At 40.1% G+C, this 17,156-nt stretch overlaps 1 protein-coding gene across 1 annotated transcript in view; it reads left to right on the plus strand.

The window, feature by feature from the left end:
• The window catches only part of LOC124606489 (protein white-like), a 305,924-nt gene that overhangs the window by 225,218 nt on the left and 63,550 nt on the right, over positions 1 to 17,156 (plus strand). The window contains exon 8 of the mRNA XM_047138470.1: positions 8,520 to 8,651. Within this exon, the coding sequence (XP_046994426.1) occupies positions 8,520 to 8,651 (132 nt within the window). The remainder of the gene's footprint in view (positions 1 to 8,519; positions 8,652 to 17,156) is intronic.

A 17,156-nucleotide genomic window follows, 5' to 3' on the forward strand; every position in this document is an offset into this window, starting at 1 on the left:
TCCTACCAAGTCTTGATAATCATTTAAGTAGCACATATTTAGCAGACAATTGGAGCAACCTTTTTAGATTGATTGCAGATGATACTGTTGTTTACCGTCTAGGTCAATGGCAAAAGGATGTACACAATGTATGTGTAAGTAATTCAGCGTGAACATTAAAAAGTTTGACGTATTCCACTAGAGTATTGAAATATACGTTACATTTCGGTTGCACGATTAATCACATAAATTTAAAAATCCTGCATTCAACAAAATATATAGGGATTACAATTATGAACAACTTAAATTGGGACCATCACGGAGATAACGTTGTCGAAGGTGAATGCAAGACTCTACTGTATAGCAGAACTCTCAGAAGGTGGAACAAATCCAAACAGACTTCCTACACTAAGTTTGTACCTCCGCATCTGGAGTATTGCTGCATTTCTTAAGGGGACCACACCGTGGTTCCGGTCGAAAAAAATCGATTTTCGGTTTTCATCATATTTCGATAGATTAAGGTTTTATTTAAGTGTTCTGAAAACGATTTTTCTGACAAAAAGTTTTTTCGAGCATTTAAAGAGCATTTTCCTACCATGTGTGTTTATGTGCCACGCCCACTTTTCTGTCACTCACTTTTCTGCATATATTTTAGATCCTTATATCCCCTACATTGCACGTGAGGGATTTTTTTTTTACTCCCGAGTGTGTTGACTATCCTTGAAATGCAACGATCGGTATTCTTCTGTTCCTGCTGTTTGTAAACAACACGAAACGTAATCCACAACCACGAACAGCGAGTAAAATGGACACATTACATGAAAGACGACATTGGTGTCAGTCTGCATCTACGACGAGATCATTAGGGAAATAGAAGTTCAGATTTGACAGTGGTAGGGAACACTATGGGCAACTGTCTATTAAAAGTACGCAAACTGAAATTGACCTGAAGTGATTTTGTGGAAACGCTAGACATGTATGTAACTGAAATTTGAACCCGATTGTGCAGAACGCTAAATGACGTCGTCCGACAAGTGCGTAAGTCAGATCAGAGCAAAACAGCAGTGGGAGTGGGTTTCAACTCCTATTAATCTCGTAGAAGGGAAGGAGTATAGGAAACGAAGTACAACTTCTGAAAAGTTTAAGGGACGCATTAAGAACTGTATTTATTGATTGTGATTCATGCTAATTGGGCCATTTTATAGTAACTACCTACTACCTGCAACGTACTTAATTGAGAGAGCTTTGCTGTCAGGCATGTAGTGTTAGGATTTATTTCGAATGATTTTGATATTAACATTTGTAGTGGCTTTAGAGATTGGTTGGTAACAGTAGAAAAGAAAACAAATTGCGAATTGCGAAGTCTTTTGAAACTCATATCTATCTGGAATTTTCAGTTGCAAGGAGAATAGCAGCGATCGGTGAAACAGTTCTGAGGTTTCATGACAACTGGCTTGCTACCAGTCAATATACTGTATATTGGATGTTTCTGCTTTCTTTATTGAACTGTGTGGCGATGCAGGATATCAGCACGTTTTCCAAAGATCTTATGTTTATTCTAGTGGGTAAGAGGCAGGGGGTGCGCGAATAGAGGCGACGGAGGTGACATCTAGCCAGTCGGAGTCAATAAGACAGTGACTGTGTAAGTCATTTTACTATTGCCGCTCTTCCACGGTACACGCACTACTGACAAAGATGTCAACCGTTAGCGATAACCACTATACAGGGTGATTCACGAAGATATGAAAATATTATAATATGTTATTCTACAAGTAAAACTAAAGAAAAAGTGCGTATAAACATAGGTCCGCAAATGTTTAGTTACGGAGTTACGGCTAATGAAAGATTTTGCCTGAAATTCAGCAACTTCGCTAATATAAAGCCATCGCAAAACTACACGAGGTTAAAATAAAGCACGATTTCCTTTCATTTTGTCGTTATTGGTCTGGGGAATGTAATAAAATATGTCCCAGGCGTGTATCTGCAGTAATTTTCCAGATTATTTCCTGATTACGAACGCTAGGTAGAGAACCTGTCTCCCGTAATATTCGAAATACTCCTCTAATGGTTCGCGCATTCGGAATCCTCGGAGTTGGATAACGTGCGCGGTATTCTTTAACTGCTGCCGTAGTATTACCATCACATTTGCCATAAATAAACACCATACCGGCGTATTTACCTGTCGTAAATTTGAAAGATATCGCTATTCCATAAATAATCTACAAGCTACAACATTTACTATGTGTTTTCACTTAAATACACTGAAGAATACAAGAAACTAACTCGTTTTAAGGTTAGGAAACGACTGAAACAACTCACTATCGATTGCCAACAACGCCATAAAACGTTTCTACATTCTTAATGGAAAGTAAATAAACTTACGTCTATAATAATCTTTGCTCCTCTGGATGTTCTGGAAAACTACGACGGATACACGTCCGGCACATGTTTTATTAGATTCACCAGACCAATAACAAGAAAATAAATGCAAATCGTGCTTTACTTTAACCTCGTATAGTTTTGTGATGGCTTCATATTAGCGAAGTTGCTGAATTTCAGGCAAAAGCTTCAGTCCGGAACCGCGCTGCTGCTGCGGTCGCAGGTTCGAATCCTACATCGGGCTTGAATGTGTGTGATGTCTTTAGGTTAGTTAGGTCTAAGTAGTTTCTAAGTCCAGGGGACTGATGAACTCAGATGTTAAGTCCCACAGTGCTTAGAGCCATTTGAACCATTTGTTTTCAGGCAAAATCTTTTATTAGCCGTTACTCCGTAACTCAACATTTGCGGACCTATGTTTATACGGACTTTTTTCTTTAGTTTTACTTGTAGAATAAAATATTAAAATATTTTTCATATACTCTTGAATCACACTGTATATCAGGCAAAAAATTGAACTTTAGATATGACGTCAGACGTGTGTACTGCCGACGCTTTTTGAAACTGTTAGAATTTATATATATACGGTTGTGAACGAGGTGAATGTCATCAGTACTGTGTTAGATTGCTTCAGTTTCACTACATTATTCAGGAAAAAGATAGTTGCAGGCATATATACACTGATAGAAAAAACTGTAACACCGAACAATAGTGCAGAGTAACAAAATTTCGGGAACACATTTGTGTAGGTAACATATGTGATTAATACTGCAACAACGCCGGTTAATGTAACAACGAGACAAGCAATGCAGGCTACATGGCGTCGTGCTCGGAGTAGCCTTTGAAAAACCAAGTTGAACCAATTCATTGTGTCATTCTGGTGCCAACTGTTGCTCACATTATTGTCGTACATGCAGTATGATGAGTCAGAGCCGTACGCCGAACACAATGTGATATGCTGGTACATTAATAACAGATGTAATCGCTACAGTTTTGAATGTAAGCATCAAAAATGGTTCAAATGGCTCTGAGCATTATGGGACTTACCTTCTGAGGTCATCAGTCCCCTAGAACTTAGAACTACTTAAACCTAACTAACCTACGGACATCACACACATCCATGCCCGAGGCAGGATTCGAACCTGCGATCGTAGCGGTCATGCGGTTCCAAACTGAAGTGCTTAGAACCGCACGGCCACACCGGCCGGCAATAGTAAGCATCAAACGGGAGTGCATTATATTGTACTCTTGCCGGATGACAGTTTTTGGGAAGAAGTTACATGCCTGTAGCAGTTCGTCGGCCAATACAGGGACAGTTAATGCTGGTTGTGGATGATGCTGGAGTTGTCCGATGATGTCCCATACATGCTCAGCTGGAGACAGATCTGGTTATCGAACAGGCCAAGATCACATGTTGATACTGTGTAGAACATGGAGCATGTTGGGCTACAACAGCGGTAAGCGATATGTGGTCGAGCGTTGTTCTGTTGGAACCCTCCACCCCACCCCAAATACGAAATGGCAATACAACAGGCTGAATCACCAGATAGACGTACAATTTTGCAGTCAGGGAGCGTGGTATAACCACAAGAGGGACCCTTCTGTCATACGACATCGAGCCCCTGACAAAATTCCAGGTATAAGTTGAGTGTGTCTAGCACGTAGACAGTCGAAAATGCAGGGCGTTTGGGGTTAGTGGAACGCACGATACACGGCGTCTGGCTCGGAGCTGCCTTTGAAAATCCAATTTATACCTATTCATTGTGTAATTCTGGTGCCAACTGTCTCTCACATTGTTGTTATATGTCCAGTATGATGAGTCAGAGCCATACGCCGAACACAATGGTCTTCCCTCTCGCTAGTGTGTCGTGATCTTCTCGGGCCCTGCCCTTTGGCAACCACACGTTCCTGTGACCATCACTGCCAGCAGCCATGTACAGTGGCCACATTCCTGCCAAGCCTTTCTGCAGTAGCGCAGAAGGAGTATCCAGCTTGTCGTAGCCGTATTACACGACGTCGTTAAAACTTAGTAAGGTATTGATAATGGTGTCTTTGTCGTCTTAAAGGCATTGTATTGCACCTAAAAACGACGGAGAGGCTCCGTCCCCGCCGCAGCCGCAGTGGTCCACAACCCTACGACGACTACCGCGCAGCCCACTTCACCCCTCCACCGCCCCACACCGAACACAGGGTTATTGTGCGTTTCGGCCCCCGGTGGACACCCCCCCCCCCCCAGGGAACGTCTCACACCAGACCAGTGTGGAGTAATGGTGGTGACGCGTACGTGAAGAACTTGTTTGCGTAGCAATCGTCGATATAGTGTAACTGAGGCGGAATAAGGGGTACCAGGCCGCATTCGCCGAGGCAGATGGATGTTGTTGTGGTCTTCAGTCCTGAGACTGGTTTGATGCAGCTCTCCATGCTAATCTATCTTGTGCAAGCTTTTTCATCTCCCAGTACCTACTGCAACCTACATCCTTCTGAGTCTGCTTAGTGTATTCATCTCTTGGTCTCCCTCTACGATTTTTACCCTCCACGCTGCCCTCCAATACTAAATTGGTGATCCCTTGATGCCTCAGAACATGTCCTACCAACCGATCCCTTCTTCTGGTCAAGTTGTGCCACAAACTTCTCTTCTCCCCAATCCTATTCAATACTTCCTCACTAGTTATGTGATCTACCCATCTAGGCTTCAGCATTCTTCTGTAGCACCACATTTCGAAAGCTTCTATTCTCTTCTTGTCCAAACTATTTATCGTCCATGTTTCACTTCCATACATGGCTACACTCCATACGAATACTTTCAGAAATGACTTCCTGACACTTAAATCAATACTGGATGTTAACAAATTTCTCTTATTCAGAAACGCTTTCCTTGCCATTGCCAGCCTACATTTTATATCCTCTCTACTTCGACCATCATCAGTTATTTTGCTCCCCAAATAGCAAAACTCCTTTACTACTTTAAGTGCCTCATTTCCTAATCTAATTCCCTCAACATCACCTGACTTAATTAGACTACATTCCATTATCCTTGTTTTGCTTTTGTTGATATTCATCTTATATCCTCCTTTCAAGACACTGTCCATTCCATTCAACTGCTCTTCCAAGTCCTTTGCTGTCTCTGACAGAATTACAATGTCATCGGCGAACCTCAAAGGTTTTATTTCTACTCCATGAATTTTAATACCTACTCCGAATTTTTCTTTTGTTTCCTTTACTGCTTGTTCAATATACAGATTGAACAACATCGGGGAGAGGCTACAACCCTGTCTTACTCCCTTCCCAACCACTGCTTCCCTTTCATGTCCCTCGACTCTTATAACTGCCATCTGGTTTCTGTACAAATTGTAAATAGCCTTTCACTCCCTGTATTTTACCCCTGCCACCTTTAGAATTTGAAAGAGAGTATTCCATTCAACATTGTCAAAAGCTTTCTCTAAGTCTACAAATGCTAGAAACGTAGGTTTGCCTTTCCTTAATCTTTCTTCTAAGATAAGTCGTAAGGTCAGTATTGCCTCACGTGTTCCCGTGTTTCTACGGAATCCAAACTGATCTTCCCCGAGGTTGGCTTCTACTAGTTTTTCCATTCGTCTGTAAAGAATTCGTGTTAGTATTTTGCAGCTGTGACTTATTAAGCTGATAGTTCGGTAATTTTCACATCTGTCAACACCTGCTTTCTTTGGGATTGGATTTATTATATTCTTCTTGAAGTCTGTGGGTATTTCGCCTGTTTCATACATCTTGCTCACCAGATGGTAGAGTTTTGTCAGGACTGGCTCTCCCACGGCCGTCAGTAGTTCCAATGGAATATTGTCTACTCCGGGGGCCTTGTTTCGACTCAGGTCTTTCAGTGCTCTGTCAAACTCTTCACGCAGTATCATATCTCCCATTCCATCTTCATCTACATCCTCTTCCATTTCCATAATATTGTCCTCAAGTACATCGCCCTTGTATAGACCCTCTATATACTCCTTCCACCTTTCTGCTTTCCCTTCTTTGCTTAGAACTGGATTTCCATCTGAGCTCTTGATATTCATACAAGTCGTTCTCTTATCTCCAAAGATCTCTTTAATTTTCCTGTAGGCGGTATCTATCTTACCCCTAGTGAGATAGGCCTCTACATCCTTACATTTGTCCTCTAGCCATCCCTGCTTAGCCATTTTGCACTTCCTGTCGATCTCATTTTTGAGACATTTGTATTCCTTTTTGCAGATGGATAACCGCCGAAAAACCATCCACAGACTGGTCGGTTCACCGGACCTCGACACGAATCCGCCGGGCGGATTCGTGCCGGGGACCAGGCACTCCTTCCCGCCCGGAAAGCCGTGCGTTACATCTACATCTACATCTACATCCATACTCCGCAAGCTACCTGACGGTGTGTGGTGGAGGGAACCTTGAGCACCTCTATCGGTTCTCCCTTCTATTCCAGTCTCGTATTGTTCGTGGAAAGAAGGATTGTCGGTATGCCTCTGTGTGGGCTCTAATCTCTCTGAATTTATCCTCATGGTCTCTTCGCGAGATATACGTAGGAGGGAGCAATATACTGCTTGACTCTTCGGTGAAAGTATGTCCTCGAAACTTCAACAAAAGCCCGTACCAGCTACTGAGCGTCTCTCCTGCAGAGTCTTCCACTGGAGTTTATCTGTCATCTCCGTAACGCTTTCGCGATTACTAAATGATCCTGTAACGAAGCGCGCTGCTCTCCGTTGGATCTTCTCTATCTCTTCTATCAACCCTATCTGGTGCGGATCAGTGCGGAGCAGTATTCAAGCAGTGGGTGAACAAGCATACTGTAACCTACTTCCTTTGCTTTCGGATTGCATTTCCTTAGGATACTTCCGATGAATCTCAGCCTGGCACCTGTTTTATCGACGAACAACTTTATATGATCATTCCATTTTAAATCACTCCTACTGCGTACTCCCTGATAATTTATGGAATTAACTGCTTCCAGTTGCTGACCTGCTATATTGTAGCTAAATGATATGGGATCTTTCTTTCAACGTATTCGCAGCACATTACACTTGTCTACATTGAGATTCAATTGCCATTCCCTGCACCATGCGTCAATTCGCTGCGGATCCTCCTGCATTTCAGTACTATTTTCCATTGTTACAATCTCTCGATGTACCACAGTATTATCCGCAAAAAGCCTCAGTGAACTTCCGATGTCATCCACAAGATCATTTATGTATATTGTGTATAGCAACGGTCCTACGACACTCCCTTGCGGCACACCTGAAATCACTCTTACTTTGGAAGACTTCTCTCCATTGAGAATGACATGCTGCGTTCTGTTATCTAGGAACTCTTCAATCCAATCACACAATTGGTCTGATGGTCCATATGCTCTTACTTCGTTCATTAAACGACTGTTCATTACACCGCACGGCCAACCGGGCGGGCTGTCTTAAAGGCATACTTGGCTAACATCAACTCCCACATCCAGTCTCGAAGGTAACGACCGTTACAGCGTGTATTTGAAGCAAAGCTGGTCTGCATCCTCATAGTGGCGCTACTAGAGCCGTTATAAAGCGACTGGAGCGGAATTTTAATACACATCGTCTTTCGGATGTAGAATGATATTTTAATATACACTTTTGGGTTATGGAACTTGTACCACTTTGATTCAAGACAAGCTATTATTTGCTGATTACAGGTCCCAGTTACTACTGCTTCTAATACTACATGACTCATTGGAGTATTCTTCCTTTATTCCAGATTACTGTTATGTTTCTGAACAGTACTTTTGGGTTATGGAACTTGTACCACTTTCATTCAAGACAAGCTATTATTTGCTGATTACAGGTCCCAGTTACTACTGCTTCTAATACTACATGACTCATTGGAGTATTCTTCCTTTATTCCAGATTACTGTTATGTTTCTGAACAGTACTTAATTTATGTATTTCCTGTATACTCAGAAACATCCAGATAGCAATCTTCTCCCAGTAAACCAGCAATGACAAAATTGCAGCCTAAGTACCTGCATTGATTACAGGAAATATGCACTCTTAAAGAAATCATCTTCCTCTGACGATAAGCAGGAGATCTAACTGACAAAGTGTTAGACATAATACTTGAGTTTCAGTATGATTTTCTCATCTGCATCTTTACTCTTAATTAGGCAATGTAAGAAATGTATACTTTTTTTTCAGATGCTGTCTCTTATGATTGGAACAGTATTTTTTGGACAGAAGACGGATCAGGCGGGAGTAATGAACATGAATGGCGCTATCATCTTATTTATGACAAACATGACGTTCCAGAATGTCTTCGCTGTAATAACGGTAAGCATAATAAGACAATTTTCGCAACTTGTGTCAAAAAGGTTGTTTCCTTTTCAAATATCTGAAAGGGTATAGATAAGAATGGTGGCATGCCAGTAATGACAATTTAACTGAGGGTCGAACTAGTGGAACATGGTTGGATTTCTTGTGGTCACGTTCACACAATTTGTTATAAAATAATGTTAATAAACGAAAATAAAATTAATGCGTCTGTACTGCTTGTAATCTACTTACCGCTACGTTTTGCTGATTCTTAACTGTAACAGTTGAAACGTCCCCTTATAACAATTATGCACGACTGTACTTAACCTGACACACAATATTTTGTTAGCGCAACGCAATCTGACTTTCAAAATTCCCTACAAAAGAATGGCCCTGACTAACATTAAACTATACCTTTCACAAATCACTTACCTCACAAAAATCTTCGCTGCTCAAGCTACTGCAATACAGCGAGCGCCACTACTGCCAGCTAAATAAAAGATTCAAACTACTGAAGGCACTAACTACTGATAGGGATAGTTAGCAAATGAAAGATATTAATAGAGAACAAACAATATATTTACCTTGATATCATCATATATAAATATAGCAGTTCATGACAAATTACAAATCTCCGCCATCTCTCTCCCCACATCCACCACTGCTGGCGGCTCACCTCCATCTGCGCAACGCTACGCGCTGTTCACAGCCAGCTGCCTAACACTACAATGGCGAGTATTACAACAATGCAAAGCAGACACAGACTGCCCACAGCACAGCCAGTGATTGTCATACAGAGGTGGCGTTACCAATAAAAAACCTAAACAGCCTACTTACATAGAGAAAACATAAACAGAGTACTTACATAGAGAAAACATAAACAGCCTACTTACATAGCCCCCATGCTCCCCACAAAAATTTTTACAAATGGTGTTGGGCACTGGCCAATACAGATTTGACAAAAATTTTTCACAATTACAGTAACAAAGATATCAAATGCACACACTTATTGATACAATGTTGGTCAAAAGCTAAAAATTTCTCACAGTCCATAAAGACAGTCCACATTGTTCATCACAGTGAAACTGCCGTTTCTTTTCTCAAAGTCTGAGCAGTAAAAGACAATGCACACGGAAGTAGTGGATTTCCATGCAGTCTTGAAGAAGTAGTGTTGTCCTTCCAACGGAAAGACAGTGCTGACTCTTGACATGCAGACAGGTAATGGGCCACAACAGAGCAAACCCACAGCAGAGTCATTCGAAGTTTGGAAGAATATTGGTAGGTAGGTCATCACAGAGCAGACCCACTGTAGTCCTTGTAGAGATAATGGTAATGGTGGGCCATCAAAGATGCAGACCCACTGTAGTCCTTGTAGAGATGGCCAGCAGCCATCTGTTGCGATTGTGCAGGTGCACATTCACCATCAAAGAGTCTTGCAGAGAATATAGCAAGTCCATAAAACACCACTTGTACACTCACAACGTTTTTGGAATTGTCCTTAGAACCAGCAATGCTGTTATCCAGTCCCTTGCAGAATTATTAACACACGTGCAAACACGAACAGTCCCTACTTCTCACATATTGTCCATATACTATGACCAACAGAAACGTGTGCAGTGAAATGTAACTTAATTTGAAGAACTGGTAACAATTACAATTTGGTAACATAAAAATACAATAACAAAGGTACAAAATACATCATTAAAAACATAATAATACAGATAACATCTGTAGTACAGGCTTTACAAAAGAATCGAAATAACATGTACATCAGTGTTACAGGAATTATGACATGAGTACATACATAAAAGATCACAATAACTTTCGAAACATCAACTTCACACATGAGCATTAAACAGAACGGAATTAATAATGTCTAACATCTTTACAAAGTAAATAACATATTATTAATGCCAATTATATTCGAGGATAACAGTATTCCTCATCATAGTGAATGTAGCTTAATATTAAAAGAAGAAAAAATTCTATGAAACTACACAGAGACAGGAAGAAAACAAATACACAAGGGTACACAAACACATAGTGGGATAACACCAATAGGAAAGGACAGGGTTCGTTTTCAGTGTAACATTTGGTACTGCAGTCCAACCCAAAACTTCATATATCTTTCCTCTTATTTCATCCTTTGTTTCCACCAAAAAAATTCTATCTAAGCATGCTTTCTGTATTTATATGTTCACTCATTTCTTACCTCAACATTTATTTCCAAGAAAATCCTACCTAAACCTGTTTTCTGTACTTTTTTTTCGTATAACTTCTCAATGCATTTCTTCCAATTCATCGCAACTCATTCTCTTAGAGGCTACCCCCTCTTAAGCTAACTTAAATCTACTGAGCTCAGATGCTAAACTAAGGGACGAGGCAATGCAGCATCACATAACAAATCAACACAAACAGCAATACAAAAAATGCAAATTGGCAAAGCTAGCAGCATAAATGAGCAAAAGTCAAATTCAATAACACTATGCCTGGCAAACAGCAGCAACTTATACCTAAACATGACATAGCGCAAGCAGAAAAAATATTACACTAAAATGGCCATGTCTAATACCTATGTCACATCTTAACATTAGAGTGATGCATCACAATTTATTCTACAAAAGAAATTACCAAGTACTTGAAAAGAAAATTATGTGTTACTGTTATTAGTTCCTTCTTATTGTTCTTTCCTTTCCAAGTGCTCCTTTTTTTAAAGAATGTGGATCATAAAATAATTATTTAATAGATCTGTTGACAGAAAGTGTTCACATTAGCAAAGGCATTTCATTTTATAAAAGCAATGCTGCAACACAGCTGGAAAACAGATGTCAAATGAAATAAGCAATTACGCAAACCAAAGCATAAAAACATCATTCAATAGCTATGTGGCATTTCGTAAGTCAGTAGCTCTCAATTCTCGTAGAAAGACACTTGTCATTATCAGGTTTGCAGATAAATGGAAATGTCGTGTGGCTAGGGCCTCCCGTCGGGTAGACCGTTCGCCTGGTGCAGGTCTTTCGAATGTAAGAATATTTCCAAGGATAATGGCCTCCCCTTTTTTTTTGTTCTACCTGTGCCGCTGAAAAGGGCTCGCAATAATGGCGTTTTCTCCAGGCGTCTGTCACAGCTGGGTGCCCGCGATGCATTACGTGCAGGTGGTCACTTAACTTTGGTACGGAAATATTTACGACAGCAGTTTCTGCTACCGTGGCAGTCTCATATAAAAATATTTCACAGGTCAAGAATTAGCGTTGCAAATCTGTAGAAACAAAATCCTATAAATATAAGTGTCCAAAAAAAATATTGGTCAGCATTGTGATACAGTCACACATTTCATAACTCTTAAAGTACGTTTCTTGGTTTCCAACATCCTTTTCATAAATCAGAGTCCCTAAACACTACTCATTATTCCTTACCTCATTATACATATACATATTCGTCGACACTTCTTCAATATTTCATTGTGAGAAATAGGTAGCATAATAAACATTCCTCAACAACATAATACACATCGTCGTCGTAATAATAACATCATAACACTTCAGTCAAATCTCAAAATCGTCGTAACTTCCTCCAATAATTTCTAAGCCTAAAAAAAATTCTCTGCTCATTTCAATAGTGTCATCTACGTCAAACGTACTTTAAAATCATGCTCCCTTACCAAATATATCATTAAAAGCTCTCATAGTATCACAATGATTCCGAAAAAATATGAACAGTTTACAAAGTACAGACAAAATACAGTTTCATAAGTGTGAAGTTATCCAACTGTGTAATTGCGTAAACATCTGTCACTGATATAGTAAAATAAATGTTTGTCTCTCTCAGTTAAATGACCAGATACCTGTGTAATTTGTGTGTTAGAGAAATATGGTACCGATGTGTAAAGTTGTATAAGCAAATACCATATTAGCTAGGGTTCCTTGTGGTTGCCACACACATGGTACACAAAGTAAGCGTGTACCCCCCTGAGGATTAATGTAATTATACCCTCAGGTGTTACAGATTACAGCAATGAAATGAAATGTATCACTGAAAACCTTTGTATCATTGTACTTCAAATATCTTTAAAAATAAATGTTTTAAGTACAAAATTAATCACTCAAATGCGTGTCCTGTAGCGCTAAATGTGCGTCTTGCTGTAAGATAATTCTGTGGAAGTGTCGTAATTATCGTCCTCCGAAAGCTAAGTTCTGCAGAAGTCAATGTACTTACCTCATGATAAACAAAAGTGAAATGCTTTGCGTATAGATGTCGTAGTTATTATGCTTATTGGCGTGATGAAGAAAGTACTGTACAGTAACGTATTGTTGTGCCACGAAAAAGCTGTCTCATTGTTGCTATACCACAAAAGTTACTACTAAAACATGTTTTTCTTTCCAGAAGAATTCAGAAAAACTGTGCAGATATAAAACAGATACACCGCAAAAGCAACATTGTAAATTGTCACTCATTAGTAGCGTCGTGATAAAAATCGTGTAGCTGTCACATAAACTAACCTCTGTGTCATCTGGTATCTCTCAGAAAGCACTTTAAATTCAGAATGTATTTTCAAATAAACCAAAATGTTGCATTAAAATCTCATTAGCAGTACCAGATATAATGTTATTTTTCTCGGAGCCAGCCGGCGCACGTGTATGCCTGTGGTGCGAGTCATTGTCTGTCTCTTTGTTGCCGCGCGTCGTTACTGGGATTAGGAGGCCTAACTTCCACAAATTCGCCTTGCCGAGAGGGCCCAGCTCTGTTTAAAGCTCGCCAGTTCTGATAGAATTCAGGTCTGTCGTTTTGTCGGTAGTTTACACAGTTTCTTTCGTGTCGGTCACGTGGTGGAGAATTTCTTCCTGAATCGTAACTGCGCGCTGAACTGTTGCGTCTGAAATTATTCTGTCTCCCTTGATAATAATAGTTCTGATTACCATATTGTCTGTTTCTATGGTTATCTCTGTCATATTCATTACTACGGAAATGCGATCTTTCTCTGTAACTATTATTACTCTGCCAGTGGTCGTCATATGAGTGGTGTCTGTTTTGGTCACGATTTGCGTTGTAAGAATAGCCTTGTCGTGTCCAGTTATTACTTCTTTCATCGTGGAATTGTGACAGATGTGACCTGTAATTGTTGTGCTCCTGTTTCCGCGTTCCCCGATTGTCAGTGTCAATTTCCAATTCTTGTAACAGACCCTGAAATGCTTCAATGTCGTCTTTGCAACGTCCTGCCAAAATAATATGTCGTAAATGTTCAGGCAGTTTGATGAAGCAAATGCGGATGAGTTCTGAGGGGCTGTATGGGTTTGAAAGATACTGATTCTTATGCAACATGTCTTCAAAATATTTCGTAAGACAGGAAAATTCAGATTGTTCGAAACGTTTCATCATTATGATGCTATGTTTTACACGGTCTTGTGTGGCTTGAGACCAATATGCTGAGAGGAAGGCATGGTAAAACTCTCCTTCACTGTGGCAATCGTGAATTACCGATCGCATTCTTACAGCTGGTTCATTCTCCAAGTAGCCACACATAAATTCTAATCTGTGTTCTAACGACCAGTTGGGAGGAAAACAATGAGAGAATTGATGGAGCCATGCTTGTGGATGAATGTCGTTGCCAGAATTCTTAAATGTTTTGAATTTACGTGTAGTAATGAACAGCTTATAGTCAAAATCGTCATGTCGGCGAGTCGCATGTCGGTCATTGTTACTTCGTTTCGGCGGTTCCATCTCAAAATCCAATGCGCCTTGCCAATTTCTTTCATAATTTCCGAAGTGTCCTGTGTTATTATTTTGTGGTTGTTCCGTATTTCTATGTCCCTCTTCCCGTATTGGAGCGCGAGTGTCCTCTGAAATACGTAATTCTTGTATTACCTGTGTCAGCTGATCTTGTACTTCCCGGATTTCTCTTTTGTACTGTGTATTGATTTGATTTTGATTCTGTTTGTATTTTCTTATTTGTTCATACTCTTCTGTGTCAGTGAAGGCTACGGGTCTTGTGTCATTCAGATCATCATCTACCTTTGTAGATAAGTTAGTGACCTGATCCGAAAGTTCGGCTACTTTCTCCGATAGTGTACTTATTTCCTCCATGTGTCTTTCTGAACCAATTTTCAGGGTATCTACTGTGTTCTTTAAGTTTTCCTGAGTTCTTGCAAGTTGCGTAACCGAATCGGTAGATGCAACTGAGTCAATTTTAGCTTGCAAGGTCTCATGATTTTCATGAACAATAGTTTGCAGTTCTTTTATGGCTGCTTCGTGCTTCTGTAATACATTTTCATGACGCGAAAAAATAGGTTGGAAATGCTCACAAATTTGTGTTTTTACGTCATTACAGACTTTTTGACATTTCGATTCAATGTGATGTAACTCAGTAGTTAAATCTTCACGCGTTTGTTCAAGAGTTTGTTCCAATGAGTCTAACTTTTGAAGCTGTTGCTGTGTTTGTCTCTGATTTTGTTCCATTGTGTCTAACTTTTTGAGATTTTGTTCCACTGTGTCTAACTGTTGCTGTGTTTGTCTCTGGTGTTGTTCCATTGTGTCTAACTTTAGAAGATTTTGTCCCATTTGTTTCTGATTTTGTTCAAGCATTGTGTCTAACTTTTGTAGCTTTTGTCCCATTTGTTGCATTAACTGTAATAACAATGCACTGGTGTCTGAAACATGTTCCTCAGTGCTTTTCGGCAGTGAATTTGCACCGGCAACATTCACATTTTGACAAGCGGAAAACGTGTCTTGACTCATTTGAGAAAACGGTGAGGACGCAAAACCTGAATCTACAGTGTTTGCAAAATTGTGTCCTATCATTTCGGATTCCTGAGGCGAGCTGTTGCCGACCGATCGATCGATAATGCTTCCGTGTTCACTACCTGTTTCACTACCTATGCCATTGTTTGACGCCCGCTCCATTTCCCTATGCACAGTTACCAAATTACTACTTTGAATATTAGTTAATTCATTACATGGTGGGGCCAACACACTGCTTTCGTCTTCACTGTCATTTCTCAGTTTACTTTGGAGCCGAGTGTTACGTTTTTCACACGCCATTATTGTCACAATATTTCACACGATAACACAGAAAAGCACAATTTGAAGAGCAAAGATAGGGGAATACATTAACATAGCACTGAAAATAATATCTAGTTAATTACCAGCGCAGCTGCGAAATACTTGGTGCAAATCTACATGCATGCCACAACTGTTTTACAGTACAACAATGAAAGACTGCAACTACAAAGGAGATTCTCTCTACAATTACGCGCTAGCAATAAACAAAAGCTACACTAAATACACAAACTACAAGAAAAAATCAGAAGATTCCAGTGAGGTATCCTGGCAGGGTCGCCATATGAAACGTCCCCTTATAACAATTATGCACGACTGTACTTAACCTGACACACAATATTTTGTTAGCGCAACGCAATCTGACTTTCAAAATTCCCTACAAAAGAATGGCCCTGACTAACATTAAACTATACCTTTCACAAATCACTTACCTCACAAAAATCTTCGCTGCTCAAGCTACTGCAATACAGCGAGCGCCACTACTGCCAGCTAAATAAAAGATTCAAACTACTGAAGGCACTAACTACTGATAGGGATAGTTAGCAAATGAAAGATATTAATAGAGAACAAACAATATATTTACCTTGATGTCATCATATATAAATATAGCAGTTCATGACAAATTACAAATCTCCGCCATCTCTCTCCCCACATCCACCACTGCTGGCGGCTCACCTCCAACTGCGCAACGCTACGCGCTGTTCACAGCCAGCTGCCTAACACTACAATGGCGAGTATTACAACAATGCAAAGCAGACACAGACTGCCCACAGCACAGCCAGTGATTGTCATACAGAGGTGGCGTTACCAATAAAAAACCTAAACAGCCTACTTACATAGAGAAAACATAAACAGCCTACTTACATAGAGAAAACATAAACAGCCTACTTACACAGTTTTATTTGCGGTGATCGGACTTGGATGTGGGATGCTTAACAAAGCGAACACGCTTCACACGAATCCTATTATGTTGCCAAAAACGGAAACGTGTCTTTGCTTCAGTTTAAGTGGAAAGGTTGCTTTGAAAGGGTAACAGCTCACTCCATTTACTTCGTTTATTGACTTTGTAAGAAAAATTATACTTCATAAGAATAGTCAGTTCCAACCATGCTCATAGTAGTAGTTAACTTCAGTTGTACTTTGACACTGAAGTTTGTCATTGCTGTATTACTTTTTCAAAATGAACTTCAGTCTATAAAAATTCGCTATATTATTAATTACTGATTAGGTAATAAAAAAGCCCACCAGTAGATAGTACTGGCTGATGACGATTCTGATTTTTCCCTGATTTCGAGTGTAACACCTTCCGCAAATAAACTGATTATTCACTCACTGTTGCGCTACCAGTCAATGCCAGACTTCAACACTCATTTTTTATGGAGGACTTCGAGGAATAGGCTCTGGAATCTGTTAGATTGAAGCCTACAGTATTTTGGAGGTATGCTGATAACACGTTTGTAGTGTAGACCC

This window comes from Schistocerca americana, chromosome 3 (assembly GCF_021461395.2).
Source record: "Schistocerca americana isolate TAMUIC-IGC-003095 chromosome 3, iqSchAmer2.1, whole genome shotgun sequence".
Taxonomy (NCBI): Eukaryota; Metazoa; Arthropoda; class Insecta; order Orthoptera; family Acrididae; genus Schistocerca; species Schistocerca americana.